Genomic DNA, 17,558 nt, shown 5'->3' on the forward strand with positions numbered 1-17,558 from the left:
CTCCTCGACACTTACGTGCGCGCGATACGCATATCTCTCTCTCTGTATTTCGACGACGATGATCTTCTAGACGACAAGACAGCGCGCTTTCGAACGATCGCGCACGATCGATCTCGACGACGAGAAAAACGAGTCGCGCCGATCGTTAAATGTACATTCGATACCTAGACGCAAAAAACTACGTCGATCTATCATTTCTCTTCGACGATACGCGCGATAAATCGTTAGACACGCGTCTCTAACGATTGCGTTAGATACGCGCGCGTATCTAACGCGACTGAGTGTCCACGCATTGACCGTATTTTCGGTCATTTGCTTATTATAACTTCCACATTTTTTGATGAAATGACTTGAAATTTAATATAAATAATGTACGAATGGTATATTTTCATTGTATAAAATGTAAATCTGTAACTTCTGCTTTTAACATTACTCAACAATATAGATGTGTCAGATATTTAATTCCTCGTGGTGCTTAATTTTTCTATGTCTTGTTTTTCACATATATTTTTTTGATAATAATAATAAGGAAGGGTTGTTTAAGATCAAGAAGGGCGCAGGTGGTATTGCGTGTTTTATAAATCTATGTTTTTTAAAAAAGAAGAAACCCAATTCTAAAAGCACAAACGTTTCAATCCCTTTCGGGCCCTCCTCAATGTGACAATAATAATTTAAAAGAACATATAAAAGAAATACTAGAATAAATAGATAAATAGATAAATAAATAGATAAATCAATAGATAAATAAATAAATAAATAAATAAAAATATAGCACTGTACAAGTCGAATAATAAAATTGTAAAAGTAAACATCGATATATTTTTTTGGATTTAATCATCATAATCTGCATCATCATCGCTGAAATATAATAAACGCTTTGCATCTTCAGTTAATTCTCTCTTCTTACGTTCCATCAATTTTCGCGAATGAGATATTACTGGATCTGAAGCAATCATCAAGTTATTAAAAATATCTTCATTATTTTGTATCCGTGACATTTTTCGCGAATGATTTTCTCTATATTTTCTAAAATATTTATGGTTTGCTTCTGGAGCCTCTTCAGATAATTGTCCTATTGGTACAATAGCATTTTTTACAATATCGCTACCATGAATCAATAATTTGTGAATTGATACTGGCATGTAATACCATGGGTATAATGATACAAATATTTCGGCAGTTCTAAAAGCGTAGGATTCGAATTCCGATACATTAATCTTTTTGCCACTAGCGATTGTATAATTCTATAGTATGTATGAACAAATAAACTTACTTTAAATAATGCTTTCTTTTTAAGCTTGATACTTCTTAAAGCAATTTCAATTTTAGCGTCGAAATAATAGCGGGATCGAAACAATACTGAATAAAAACAATACTGAATAAAAACAGTTCAGCCGGTTATAAACAATGTGTCAGACAATTGCGACTAGAAGCAAATATATATATATATATATATATATATATATATATAAAGTGTAGATTCTTTATTGTTTTGATTCGGTACTGTTTACCCGAGCGCAAACATTATCGAAAATACTTGAGGTAACGCTTATGATGAGATAAATATCTTTCGCGCTTTAATGTTATAAACAACACTGAAATTTGAAGAGTTGCCTTAAGAAACATCAGTTTAAAAAGAAGGCATTATTTAGAGCAAGTTTGCTCATATGTACTATTAGAATATGTACTATAAAATTGTGAAATTTCGATCTCTTATTCTTCTTTCGATCGTTCTATGTGATTCGACTTCGCTACATTCATTTGCAATTCAAGTAAAATCGTATTTATAGTGCTAGTTTTTGATTACAAAACATTGAGAAAAAAATTTGATAAATTGACAAATAAAAAATTTGATAAATTTTATTTATAAAAAAAAAATTTGAAAATTTTTATATTAAGATTTTTGTAGGTCTCTCCATAAGAATGTCGTTAACTAAAATGGAAAATCTCCGTACAAATCGTCAACTTTTTAACTATTTGGGTGAAAATAATCTCGATTTATCAGATTTCAAGGCTTTAATAAGGTACATAACATCATCTTTTAATATTAAGTTACTCCAATGTGCATCGGAAGCAATGAGATAAAAAGTTTTAAATACAAGATATAAACAAGAGAGAACATAGAATTTATTTTATATTATTATAATTCTTCATAAAAAATTTGAAATGGTTATTTGCTCGTTCCATTGAAATATTGCTAAAAGAAAGGTTGAGGACATATGGAGTAAATTTCATATGTCTTTTTAAGGGGGATGAAGGGGGGTACTAATCTGACATGTCAAAAAACTAAATACTTTGCCCTATAAAATGATGAAAGTTTCATTTCATTCTATCCCATTCCAAAAACTTTCTTTATCTTTAAATATTGAAGTGAGAATTTCTTCTGTCTATCGAATATGTCATCTATTTATTAATATATAACAGTGCTCAAATGACATAAAATTAAAATAAATATGTTTCTTGAAAACCTAATAACAAATTTTAATAAGCATTTAACTTATATTCATAGTAATGCTTTCCGCAAAAAATTTAGAAAGTAATGTATCGAATTACTAGAATTCAAACTTTTACGAAAATGTCATACTTTATCGGACTATTTTAATAAAGGAAAGAGAAATAAAACAATTGTAAACACCTTTATTCATAGTTCTTGATATATATTAAAAGAAAAAATTGTCAAAACTCAAATTACGCATCTTTAATTTTTTCTTCCAATATCCGGTTTTTGATCAATTCGCCTCACTGTGCAGGCCGCGGCTCGTCAGGACGGAACGATACGTTCTTCGAGCCGCGCTGAAATAGCTCGATGTTGTGTCGCGGTATGAAATACAACGGTGCGTTTGTTTGGCAACGCGAGATTGTTTTTCCCAAGGGTCGCGACAGGGAACAGCGACCGCCCTAACATTTCGAGATCATTGCGCAGTATCGCGTTCGAATCCAACGCGCGCTATACGAAGTATCGTTCGTCGTAGCAGCGACGTGTAAAAAATTCCGCGGTAGACGCGCCGAAAGAACCACGATTACTTTTTCGAGTGATATCGGAAAAAATCCACGATTAGGATCGTCATGTACGTTGCGGACGATCGATTAATTTTTTATTTATCGGATACTACGTCACGGGCGATCGATAACGCTATGCTTTGTCATGTTCGAAGCGGATGATAAGGTTTTCGGAGATACGATAATCGTTTTTGAAGTATTCTGTTTACTCAAATTATTGTATAAATTGGTACACACGAAGATCCGTCGTCACAGTGAGTTGTTGTAGACGCTGTAACATATTCTGTCGAATAATCGTCGATTCCAATATCCACTACGTATACGCTTGCGCGATGGCAGGAAAGGTTAGCGATCGTGTGCAACAGCAACTGAGGACAGCATTTTTGGAAACGGCGAAACATATAATCGATTCTGAAAAGCGTGCGTACCAGGGCGTACGGAGTGACTACGCTGCAATGCTGACTAAATACAAAGACGCGACCGAACAGGAACTGATTCGTTGGACTTGGCTCCGCTATATAAAAAGGGCAATGTGTATCATCAACGATATTTATGACAATCAAAAAACGTATAGTAAATCCGACAGTGAACGGTTCTGCCAAGCTTCGTCTTCGTCGAAGACATCATCGAAATGCAAGAAGAAACGAGAAAGAATAGATCTCGGCAACGTCGAGACGGGTACGAAGAAACGTAAGTGCGTCGAAAAGGCATCGATGTCGGAGGAAGCAACTAAAGACAATATCGCAGAATCCGTAGAAACGAACGGCGTCGTTACGGGCGTCGAAAAGACATCGATGTCGGAGGAAGCGACGTATAATATCGCAAATTCTGTAAAAACAAACGACGGCGAAACGGCATCGATGTCGAAGGAAGCGATGTATAATATCGCAAAATCTGTAAAAACGAACGGCTGCGTCAGTACTGACGATGATCGTAATCGTAGCGAGTGCGGTGATGGTGGTGGATACGGTAGTATTGAAGGTGGTAACAGTATACCTGGATGCGAAAGACCGCAACAGATGTCACATCCATTCCGCACATCGACGCCGAAGAGTAGCGCAACGTCCCGGCAGCGAGAGGACATCGTGGCGAAGCAGCAAGAGCTTATCGGGAGAGCGCAGAGTGATCAGAGTTCAGAACGCGATCTCTGCCGTATCGCTACAAACGATAACACTATATACGAAAATTACCCTGTAGTTAACGTGGTAAATACAGACGCATCAGCCACAGCTACCGCCGCTATGACGGTAGCGACAAATTTATCATCGTCCGCTGTACCGCTGCCTCTATCACCTAAACCCTCTTCTCGTGTCAACGACGATAATCATTCGCGCGATTCGCGAACGACGAAGGTCTCGTTTCGGACGTACGCGATGCGTGCCGATGTACGATGGTACGTGAAAAGTTCGTTCGCTGATTATCGGTTCGCTCCCGACGATCGTTACGCTTTCGTGAACGGTAACGGCACCGTAGCGACCATACGATACGATAGCGCGAAAAAGAGCCTGAATGTCGTTGATGAATCGCGTCAAATTGCGTTCAGCAAAACTGTGTCGCAACGTATTGCTGCAAAGAAGTTCGATGCGTTCGAAATGCTCGCATATTTAAAAATGGATAAAGTCATTGGTAGACGTATCGTTATTCTCGCGTACGATGTCGACGAACGAACGTACATACATATCATGGGTCTCTTACAACAGAATAATTCGCACTTGGTTAGCGGAATGAACGATTGTCGCGGACTCCAACGCAAGGATATTCAAGCGGCTATCGGTCGCGGCGGCGTTATATTTCGTCGAGCGAACACTCGTAATTTCGTTGGTTTTCAAAAAGCGTACAATCGAATTCTCGGTGTGTCCGGCATCGAGAGCGCCGCGGATGGAAAAATGATCGCGCAACTTTGTACTCGCGACGCGCAAAATCGTATCGTGGAATGTGGGACGGCTATTGTAAACCCCCCTTTCGCCTATTTGTCCGTCTTTAACGAATCTACCGTCGGTGAGAATCACCACGACGGCGAGACGTTATCTTTCGCCGCAGCAGCCAACGTACACTTCTCGGACATAGTGGATGGTCGCGTTAAAGATGCCGTAATTGTGCGTAACAATCGAGGCAGTACTTTCTTGTTGTCGGCTCAAGCGTGTATTGTACATAAATTGTACGATTTATGTTTATAATTCATAGTTTCGCACGAAACATGCTCCTACATATCCTATGTGTTAAACACATCGTCTTGCATTACGAAAGAAAAAAACGATTTTTATTCGTCAAGACCTCAAAGGGTAGACGTTCTAATTTCATTCAAGGACATGAAATCAGATCTAATCCGAGTTGCCATCCGTCGACGGTTAGCGAAATAAGCTTTCAAATTCTAAGTTTCCATGCACCAATAATAAATAAATCGTATGTAATTTTTATATCAATTTTTCGTAGATAGAATGCAAACCGAATGAAAAAATGAGCAATGTCAAGTTAGGTTACTACATTTTTCGTGACGTTGTGAAATTTTTATACGATGCGAAGAGCCAAGAAAACAAATCTATCGTAATGCCAGTAGTTGTAGATGCTTTTTCAAACTGTGCGATTAGAGTAGTTTTTTCGCTTTACGTGGAGCTGTCTCTACTCGAAGGCGGGACGCGGCATTCTGATTCCGTACGAGTGAAAAAGAGAACGAATCGAACAAAACCTTCGTGATGTATGACTCGAAAACACAGACAGAAAAATACAACGAAAAAGTTTGTTCGCGCGAGAGAAAGAACAGATTGCTGCTACGTAACGTCGTTGACGTAGTAAAAAAAATCGCGAAATGATGTAACGGAATAAAAACGTCGATCGTTTTCGCCACTTCTCGTCGCTATCGTTATCGAGTACGGCCAATATTTTGAGAGAACGAGGAGACGAGTGTGGTGTATCGAGAGCGATCGGTGGTACTACTAACGTTCGAAGTAGAAGTGAACACAACCGCTTCCTCTGTCTGTTCTTCTCTTCCGAACACTCTTTTTTTACAACATTTCCGAAATCATTTACGCTTGTCTCTGTGTCGAGTAAAAAAATGTTGGTTTCTTTCCTGGTAGTATGTACTTTTGTCAGGTTACTCAAAACATATCGATTGAGGAGATTTATTTTATACGATCGCTGGTCAAGACGATACGTTCCGAACCAGTGCGTTCTACACAGTAGCGGAAGAGGATTCTTTAAAATGTAGCGAATACAAATGTACGTCCTCTTGCTTTTAAGAGATTTTCGACTGTGTATAAACATCTGGTGTAAAAAAATTTTCTTCGTTCCAGCATAAGCTAATCGCATAACTACCCGAGTCGAAATCTTGATCCTACTTTGACACTTTTAAAACTAATTTGCTCCTACTTAACAGATCTATTGCTTATACGAGTGGCAATAACCTACTTTGATGATATTATACTTGTTTACTCCTGCATTGAATTTTGAATTCTGCAAAATTTTGCTTTAATGCTATTTTGAAACTAAAAATGCTGTCAATATTTTGATAATTAAAGTAGGTCCTCTTTCAGTAGGAGCTAAAGTAGCACGATAGGTTCAAATAAAACCTCTATTGAAGCTTCATGTCCTACATGTATATCTTTTATTCTTAAAATTACATGTTTATAAAAATAATAATAATAATAAGCAAAAAAGACAAGTTAAAATATAATTTTACTTATTTAGCTAACACTGTAAAATAATTGTAATTTAATTTAACAAGATTGTAAAATAAGACAAAATATAAGATGTAATAAATTGCACTTCATGTCTTATTTTACAATTGTTAAACAAAATTACAATTATTTTGCAGTGTTAAGTAAATAAAGTTATATATTATACATGTTTTTTAACGTGTCTTCTCGCAAATATTATTATTATTTTTTTATCTTATTATCTCTTATTTTATTACATCTTAATTATAATAATAAAATTATCTGTGTTTATTTATTAATATAATATTTATTTATTAGACACACATAATAATACTTTAATAAAATATTTACCATACACATATTTTAATATGTACGATGCATATATATATGTATATATATATTTTTTTTAAATTTATGTATAATTATATAATAAATTTAATTAAATGTTTATAATTATTACAAATTTGTGTGTGTGTGTGTAGAAAATAATGGTAATTAAATTATTACCGTCGATATTAATATTATTGTTATTTAATAGAATATTTTGATCTTTATTCTTTTTTTTGGATTTAATATTTTTCTGTCCTTTTAGTTTTTATTTTTTCAAATCACTTGAACAAGTTTGCAAGAAACAGCAAGACAATGTCATTAACGATGATGACCGAAATGAACCATTATTAAGTTTATTCATCGCATGCCACGTTCAGTTACAGTTTAATGCATTGGAAAGCGTCAGAACTAAAGTGTTTTTTTAATTATTCTATTCCTGTTTTCGAAAATATAATGCGCGCATGCATATTTGTCCATTGTGTCGTCAAAAAAATAAAAAAAATTAAACAAATAAAAAGATAAAATAATTAAAAAATTAAACAAATTTTTCTCATTCAAATTCTTTTTTATTAATAGGAAAAGCAACATATGTTTGATTATCAAAATTCATATAAATACAAGTTGTCATAAGAGTATTCACTTTAACAGCATATAAATTATTGGTTACATAACATTTATATAAAAATTGTGTAGTAGAATAATCAAATCGATCGCCTGCAGTGTTAAATACATCGTGTTTTTTAATTTCATTAATAATTACATAATGTTGGTGACAACAATTACAAGTAAGCTGATTACAATTTGAAAGCTTAACAAAACAGTAAATGGAACCTAATTTCTCTTCATTGTTTTGATAATATCGTACTATAGATGATTCACTTTGCAGAATTCTATTATACATTTTAGATACGTACAGTTTGTTATTGTAAAGAAGTCTGAAATACTGATATATTGTAAAATTATCATATGTTATTTCACTATTATCAAATGCATTTCGAATAATATCTGTAATTGGTTGTATTTTGTATTTACCAACACTATAACAATGTGGGTATATCTGTTGTATAATCCTAACTTGTTTCTTTTTTCTCATACAAAAATTTTTAATGTTAATATTTTGCAATAAATAAATAAATCAGCTACAACATCATCATTTTCTTGCTCTTCATCGACTTTATTTCATCAACAAAAACCAAAACGCATATATCAAAACAACACAGATTCATTATCAGATTCATCATCAGATTCATTATCAGATTCTGATTCATCTTCACAAAATTCACGAGAAAGTGAACAGAATAATGTTGGAAAAGGAATATTTTTTGGGCTTCCAAATGGAATAAGTAAGCATTAATTTTGTTCATAAATTTTAATTATTCGCAATTATAAATTATAATTTATCATTTCCAGTCACAAAAAGAGATATTTGTTTTCAAGAACAATTATTACAAATGATGAAAAATGCTTACGAAAGTCAAAAGAAAATGGACGTTGAATCAGAAGAAATTTTTGCGGTAATAATAATACACGTACGCACACGCACGCGCACGCGCGCGCACATACACACACACACATACAGAATATAATAAAAAAATTATAATTACATTGATATATATATTTACAAAATTTCATAAGAATAATAAAAAAATATCAATAATAACAATATCATAATATAAACGAAATAATATAAAAATGGAAAAAATAATATATGTATAAAGTACATAACAATTTTGTTTTTTTTTGCAGTTACCAAATCATTATTTTAAGGCGGCTGAAGACAAAGTAAAAATATATTAAATTAATTTTATATTTTTAATTATTTATATTTTAATTTATTCTTTAAATTATTAGTTGCTTCTAATTTTCTTAATATTAATATTAGGTGCGCAACTAAGTTCCCGCTGTTTGTCAATAGATTGCGCCACCAATAAGTGTTGGTCGATTTCGACATATCCAAAACGTCATGAATCAAGCTTAGACATATGGTAAACAAACCGTTTTGACACAGTAGTGATTTTGTTTTGGCGTCATATACTTTTGGTTGTGTGAAAATGTCTGATTTTGTGCTAAATAATCGTCATTTGCGGGAAGTGTTGATTTTCTTCTTTCATTCGAAGAAAACGGCGGCTGAAGCGCATCGAGAGCTCCACAAAGTTTACAGAGATGCTGCTCTAAGTGAAACAACGTGCCGTGATTGGTTCCGTCGCTTCAAAGACGGTGATTTCGATGTTGACGACCGTCCGCGTGAAGGAAGGCCAAAAACCTTCGAAGACGCTGAATTGGAGGCATTGCTCGATGAGGATCCATGCCAAACGCAACAAGAGCTTTCATCAGCATTAGGAGTTACCCGCCAAGCCATTTCCAAGCGATTGCATGCGTTGGGAATGATTCAAAAGCAAGGAACTTGGGTTCCTTATGATTTGAAGCCAAGGGACGTTGAGCGTCGTTTTTTCGCCTGTGAACAACTGCTCCAGCGGCAAAAAAGGAAGGGTTTTCTTCATCGCATCGTGACGAGTGATGAAAAATGGATTCATTACAGCAACCCAAAGAAAAGAAAGTCATGGGGACTGCCCGGTCATGCTTCTACGTCGTCGGCTCGGCCGAATATTCACGCTGCGAAGGTTATGCTGTGTATTTGGTGGGACCAGGTCGGTGTTATTTATTATGAGCTGTTGAAACCGAACGAAACCATCACTGGGGAACGGTATCGACTTCAATTGATGCGATTGAGCCGAGCACTGCGCGAAAAACGGCCACAATACGAGCAGAGGCACGAAAAAGTGATTCTACAGCATGACAACGCTCGGCCTCACGTTGCCAAACCCGTTAAAACCTACCTGGAAACGCTCAAATGGGAAGTCCTACCCCACCCGCCATATTCCCCAGATATTGCGCCGTCCGATTATTACTTGTTCCGTTCGATGGCACATGGTCTGGCTGATCAGCAGTTCCGCTCATATGAAGACATCAAAAAATGGCTTGATTCGTGGATAGCCTCAAAAGATGAACACTTTTACCGTAACGGTATTCGAGCTCTGCCAGAAAGATGGGGAAAAAGTTGTAGCTAGCGATGGGCAATACTTTGAATGATTCATTTGTAACCATTTTTTCACAATAAAGTTGCATTTTCATAAAAAAAACAGCGAGAACTTAGTTGCGCACCTAATAATTTCAGGAAGAAATAGCAACAAATTGTGGCTTTTATTTATCCAAAAAAAAGAAAACATTTTTAGAAATGAAAGCAAATTTAAATAAAGATTGGAAAGTAATGGTGCGCGAAACGATATTAGACGTATACAGTTCTAGCATTGCAAATTATTCTGCAACAGGAAAAAGGACGAACAGACCAGCAATTAATCCTATGCTATTTAAAGGATTATATGGTAAATACACACACGCACACACACGCACACACACACACACACACACACACATGTGTTATACGTATACATTCTACACGGAGTAATTGTATAGTAAAAATTATGCAATTTTTACAATTTTACGTAACACTTTACTTTGAAATGGTCCTGGTGATCTGCAGTTATTATATGCTATAATAATTTTTAATATCAAATTATCTCCGTGTAAATTGTACAAATTGCAATATGTAAGAAATTTATGTCTACAAGGAGAAAATTTTATAGTAAAGATTACTATGGTTTGTAGTAGCTGCGGACCATCAGAATCATTTTAAAATAAAGTACTATGTAAAACTGTAAAAATTACTTAATTAATTAATTAGTTAATTCATGCAATTTTTATAGTTTTTCATAGCACTTTACTTTAAAATAATTCTGATGGTCCACAGCAACTACAAACACGTCATAATAATTTTTACTATAAAATTTTTTCCGTGTAAGTATATAAAATATAAAGAAAACGTTTATATATGCTTTTTATTTTCAGAATGGATAAACACACAATTTATTGTTACAAAAAAAGATTTTATTAATTTTATCAACAAAATGGCTTCCAATAAAAGAAAATATAGGAAGGCCGTAAAATCAAAAGAAAAAATAAAAACTAAAGGACAGAAAAATATTAAATCCAAAAGAAAGAATAAAGATCAAAATATTCTATTAAATAACAATAATATTAATATCGACGGTAATAATTTAATTACAATTATTTTCTTATTAATAATTAATACTTTTTGGTAATAATAATGTTAGATTTCTTAAAATTTGCTTTCATTTCTCCGCAGCAATAAATTCCAATAGTAACTCCATAATATCCCTCGATAATATCCCAGAATTACAAACATGCATACAAGCAACTACATCGCAAATTTATGAGAATAAAGCAACGAGTGGTAAGAAAAGATTTTATAAGCAAAAATAAAGATTACACTCGACAAAATTGAACTTTTTTTTGTACAAGGATAAAACCTATTACTTTTTTTAAATTTTTGTATATGCTGAATTCAAGTCCGTTTGTAAAAATGCCTTATCACGCTAGGATTTTAATAAAAACTAAGTTAAATATGGTATAATTATTAATTTTTTTTAAATTTTTATGCAGTCGTAATTGAAAATTATAACTGATGAAAGTTATAAGTTTTATTCTTGTGCAAAAATCTTGTAGAATAACAATGTTATTTATTTAAAAAATCATTTATTTGTAATTAATTACTGTTTTTTGCGTTTCAGATTCTTCTTCATATAAATTATTTGAATTATAAAAATTTTTATAATTACACACACACACACACACACAAATTTGTAATAATTATAAACATTTAATTAAATTTATTATACAATTATACATAAATTAAAAAAAAAATATATATATATATATATATATATATGCATCGTACATATTAAAATATGTGTATGGTAAATATTTTATTAAAGTATTATTATGTGTGTCTAATAAATAAATATTATATAATAAACACAGATAATTTTATTATTATAATTAAGATGTAATAAAATAAGAGATAATAAGATAAAAAAATAATAATAATATTTGCGAGAAGACACGTTAAAAAACATGTATAATATATAACTTTATTTACTTAACACTGCAAAATAATTGTAATTTTGTTTAACAATTGTAAAATAAGACATGAAGTGCAATTTATTACATCTTATATTTTGTCTTATTTTACAATCTTGTTAAATTAAATTACAATTATTTTACAGTGTTAGCTAAATAAGTAAAATTATATTTTAACTTGTCTTTTTTGCTTATTATTATTATTATTTTTATAAACATGTAATTTTAAGAATAAAAGATATACATGTAGGACATGAAGCTTCAATAGAGGTTTTATTTGAACCTATCGTGCTACTTTAGCTCCTACTGAAAGAGGACCTACTTTAATGCTAATTGTGCGAAAACAGAATTTTCAGACACTTTTAGGTTTTGAGTAGGAGTAAATTCTATCCTTGCAATTGGACCTCCTTTACTATCTTAACTCCTATATATAATGAAATTGAAGGTTTATTATAGGGCCATAATTTCGACTCGGGTAATCTGTGTATGAATTTATTTTTAGTAATTTTTCGAAACTGTAACGACTTATCATCGAAGGATGAAATGTTTAAATAATAAAATATCTCAAATTTTTTTTGTCGCTAAATTAACCAAAATACCATCCATAGAAGTTTGCATATAAAACGTTTTTGACACACTATATATATACTATTACAGCAGCACGCAGACCGCTTCTTTGACGAGTCGTCATCTCCGATAGTCTTACCGCGTTTCTCGTACGATCTTCTCTCTGTATATGTCAAAGACAAAAATATAACAACAAAATATAAAATAATTATTTTATCGAGTTGAGTGAAAAAAACTAAAAATCTACTGTATCTTCTTACTGTATCAGTATAAACAATAACAAATTTTTAAATTTAATTTGAAAATTCTAAAAATAAAGCCATATAAATGGAAATAAATATTATGCGACGTATTACTTAAATCATAAATTTCAGATATCCTTTATTTTCATAAATTATAAGCTTTTACAAAAAATAAAATTCATAATTTCATAACAAAAATCATAAATTTCAGAATAGTAAGACTAACAGGAGCAAACTAATAATACATCTTTTGTCACCGTCTTAAATACATTAAATTTCAATTATCGAAATATTTGTTCATCGACATTGTTTTTTTCAAAAGTGCAATCGTAAGTTTGTTGCGAAAAATTCGTTCTTCGCTGCAAGTAAGCATCATCAAATCTTTTACAATTTTACAATATTATTCAACTTTTTAATTTATGTATTATTATGACTGTTAGATACCCGTCTGTGAAACTATTGTAAAAAGAAATCAAGAACATTTTTTCACAAGTAAATTCAACACGTTAAATAATCGATGATGTATGGAAAAAATCTCACGCTTTATTGCATGATTCCAATCATTGCTTCATCTTCGATATTTTGATCAAATTTTACGAGTGACAACAAAAAAAAAAGATTATTCAACGGTTCGATATCAACTTGATGCAAATACTATGAAAAATTATGATGATGGAGAAGATTGGAATAATTTGCATGAAAGTTTTACTAAAAATAACGATAATATGCAGTATCGCATCAATTTCACGAATAATAATCACGAGCACTTGATGATTGACCATTTCACACAATATAAATCTCGAGCGCATGAGAATATGATAGTGAAATATACGTGAATTCTCGCATCAATTCAACAGAGTTTGACAGCAGAAGAAATTTTATATCACAAGAACTCAATATTCTACGTACGATTCCTTTAATAATTTCAATAGAGATAACAGTGAAATTAATATTATTCCACACAAGGTGTGCGACGATATTACCTGTATTCGACTATGCTGTCCTTTCGGTAATCGTCTGGTTAACAGAAAATGCATTCCTGGACAAGGTTACATTGTTTTCCTGCGAAACATGTATGGTTACATTAATGATTCGTTTCGAACTGAAAGTGAAAAAGTAGACGATGCATTTCTTTTGGTTGTTCACGATTCATATCAGAAAACTGGACACTATTTGATGAATCCCTACTCAATCCAGAACAAGTTTCTCATTAATGGCTCTTTGTATCTACCTGATTACAACACAATTGTCGAACTAACATCTTATTGTCTTGCGGTCGTAGATTACAATATATTTGCTGTGAATGTTTGCTTTGAGATTATGAAGAAGATTATAAGTAAAACCACAAAAAACAATAAAGATATAATTTATCCGATTAATAATACAAATGAAAACTTAGAGAACACCAAAAACGAGTACATATCATTAATTTAAATTTTTGATGATTGTTTCGATTAATTTCAATTGTCAAAGTGTCTATATACATATATTCAAATATTGAAAAAACCTTTCTTGAAAATTCCTTGATCTTTCAAGTATTTCTGTTTAAAATTTTAGATAAAAGGAATATTTTAAAACATCTCTTATATTTTTGTATATCATAAAAGACACAAATAAATTAAATGTACAGAGTGATTATTCAAATCTTGTAAAAAATTCTCTGACCTTCTAGATATATTTGTTTAAAATTCAAGACAAAAAAGAGAATATTTTAAAGATTTTTTGATGAACTTTTTAAAATAAATTTTTTATTGCATGTGCTTTTTTAATATTTTTAATATTTTTTCAATCAGATACGAAGATAAAACACAGAGCCTCTTAAGTTTCAAGTGCTGAATTTATAAATGTATTAAAAAAACTATATAGCACTTTCGTGAAATAAACATTTTCATTTTTTATCTAAAAATTTCAATAATAAATATGTACTATACAGGATGTCATCAATTTTTGACCTTCTCAAATTAAGAAGGAAGGTACTATACTATTTTGCGATATTCGCAATAATTAACGAAAAATTAATTAAAGAAGATCGGCCAATGCGCGTGGCTAGAAGCACACGACGGCGAAGGCGGTCTGACTGTAATATAATGGCGGCGCGCGGCGAAACGGTGATTGGGGAGGGGAGGAGCGATGAGTGTGTAAGCGCGTGGCGAAGGCTCCTCCCCTCCCCAATCACCGCTTCGCCGCGTGCCGCCATTATGTTACAGTCAGACCGCCTTCGCCGTCATGTGCTTCGAGTCACGCGCATTGGTCGATCTTCTTTAATTAATTTTTCGTTAATTATGGCGAATATCGCAAATTAGTATAGTAGCTTCCTTCTTAATTTGAGCCAATCTACCTTCACACTTCGGGACTGTCAAAATTTCCCTGCCACCCTGTATATTCAATATTTTATTAGACGTTGAAAAAACATTGAATACATTGAAACAGAAAAATAGATATTTATAATATTTATAATATTTTATATTTTTATAATATTTATAATATTTATAATATTATAATATTTATAAAATATGTTATAATATTTATATAATATTTATAATATTTTAAATACGTAATTCGCTCTATTGCTGTTTATAATATAAAAGCAAAATTATGAAAGAAATAAGATTTCTTTTTAAATTCTCAAGTCCTAATAAAATTCCATGAGACTTCCCTGTTTTTTCTTGATACAAAAGAATCCCTGAGAGATTTTCTATGTTTTTCAAGGAGTAAATACTGATTATACAAGATACATTTGACACAACAATGAATATGAATGTGCTAAATATTTCTTTATATTCATCTGAATCGGATTAATCATTTTTCTCGTGCAACGTTCCTCTAGAATGACTGGATAATATCCTTCTTTTTCACAATATTCACTGTACATCGGAGATAGTTGCTCTTTTTCTTAATGTGATTTCTCGAGTATATCTAGTCTCCTAAAGTTCTTGTTCCTATAACGATTAAAAAACGCGATGAACACACGGTATCCATGAAACATCTAACGACACTTTAATTATATATTTTTGCGTCGTAAGCTTCAAAAAAAGATGATGCCGATCATCCTCCTCAAGAGTAAGTTTCCACAAGAATCGCTTATAGCAAGATCACTTATAGCACTTATATATCTCTCAGATAAGCCAAATGAAACCACTGGTGGAAAACAGACTGTTACGTGCGCGAGCCAGTGACAGAAATATCCAACCTTGACTTCATCGTGATCCTCGATTTTCTCCTCCGAAGATTCATTCTTCGCTCCAGAACTGCTGCTCCGAAAGGTTCGCTTGCTCGATCTTTGACGAGATAGAAAGAGAGAGAGAGAGGGAGAATTGACAAGCTGCTCATCTCCGTGCGTTTGCACACCTGATATCACGATGTCATTGAAGCGACCACGCTTGTCATAGGAATATCGTAGGAATTCTATCCGACTGACTGATGCGATGCGATCGGACGTATCGAAGTCTACGCGACGTGTCCCGTCGTGGAGAATGAACGACCATAATCAGCGAACATGTCCCGCGATCTGCTCTACCGTGAGCAACGGCAAGGTCGTCGAGAAAAATGCGATTCAATCGCTCCAAGAGTCTTCGGAGCGATATCTAAGAATTGAGAAGGTGTCCTCTTAAAATGCTTTATTCTTAGGAAAAATATACGCATCTTATTTATTTATGTATTTTTTAAAAATATTTAATATTTTTAAGTATCTCGGAGATCTTAAACACTTGTAAGAATTAATTTCTTTTACCGCAAATCAATCTACTATCGGAGAGGAAAGTGATGCGTACATTTTGGAATAAAACTTTTCGGAAATAACACATATCGCGAATGTGATAATATTTGGGCACGAGCTAAACATTCGTAGATTCAAGGCGAGCATTTGCTACAGATGAAAGATATAACTAGGATAAAATACATACGTGATAAGATAGACTATCTGCAGCAAAGCGATCTTATCTTTAAATTTTTTATTGATTGTATGAGGAAAAGTCATAAATTAGTTGTCGAATTATATATTATGGTAAAAGAATCTTGTGGTAAATTAATGGTAAATTGTATATCGGCAATTAATTTTTATTTTAATCGAAATTTCAAATGATTTAATTATTTAATTAAATATATAAATATGTAAACGATTTTCGACAATTTTCACTGTCACTTCCTTATTATTCAATAATTTAAATTTCCTGATTATACATTAAATGTTCTTTATTAATCTTTAGTACCTTGTTTTGGACAGAAACAAGACATAGGATGGACCGAGTCGTGCAAAGAGGTGTCGTTCAACATTGAAGGGGAGAAGTGCCTCAAAAAAGCGAGAGAAGCAGGAGGGCGTGAAGAATGCCTGCTTCGTCACAAGCCGCCGCAGCCGAGCGACGAAACGAAAGGATGGTTAGTATACTTTATTTAAGATTGTACTTGGACTCAAGATAAGACAACATTCATAACAATATTGCATTGATATCGAAAATTTTCGAAAATTTAAATCTTGTCTTGAATGAATTTTCGCAGCAAAAAGCTCGTTTTTTATTGTCTCGTCTCGATTTTATTAACAATTTTTATAATAATTTTTATTTTAATAATACTGAACAATTCTTCAAAATAATATTTAACAATCTTTATAATATAATTTAAAATCAATGAATTGCGTACATGTGTTGTATGCAAAGTTTTATGTAGCTAAATAATTGTATCAAATTTTATATTGTTTATTTTGTTCATTATATTAATTAATTCTAAATTTATCAATATAAATGTTTTTATTTAGTAATTATTATTTTTTTTA

At 32.4% G+C, this 17,558-nt stretch overlaps 1 protein-coding gene across 1 annotated transcript; it reads left to right on the plus strand.

Moving 5' to 3' along the window:
* The first annotated feature begins 3,267 nt into the window (after positions 1-3,267).
* On the plus strand, positions 3,268-17,302 carry LOC145971271 (uncharacterized). The gene is made up of 2 exons (XM_083098771.1): positions 3,268-4,205; positions 17,013-17,302. Exons 1-2 carry the CDS (start codon positions 3,333-3,335, stop codon positions 17,181-17,183), a joined length of 1,044 nt encoding a protein of 347 aa, XP_082954897.1. The 5' UTR covers positions 3,268-3,332; the 3' UTR covers positions 17,184-17,302.
* The last annotated feature ends 256 nt before the right edge of the window (positions 17,303-17,558 follow it).

This window comes from Camponotus vicinus, unplaced genomic scaffold (genome assembly GCF_025532165.1).
Source record: "Camponotus vicinus isolate PSW18456_S1 unplaced genomic scaffold, iyCamVici1.0 SCAF_4, whole genome shotgun sequence".
Lineage (NCBI taxonomy): Eukaryota > Metazoa > Arthropoda > Insecta > Hymenoptera > Formicidae > Camponotus > Camponotus vicinus.

Bases quoted from the DNA above. Each gene is read 5' to 3' on its own strand.
- LOC145971271 (XM_083098771.1), top strand. From the start codon at position 3,333: ATGGCAGGAAAGGTTAGCGATCGTGTGCAACAGCAACTGAGGACAGCA. The intron at 4,206-17,012 runs GTAAATACAGAC...TGTTTTGGACAG, and splicing joins ATTACCCTGTAGTTAACGTG to AAACAAGACATAGGATGGAC.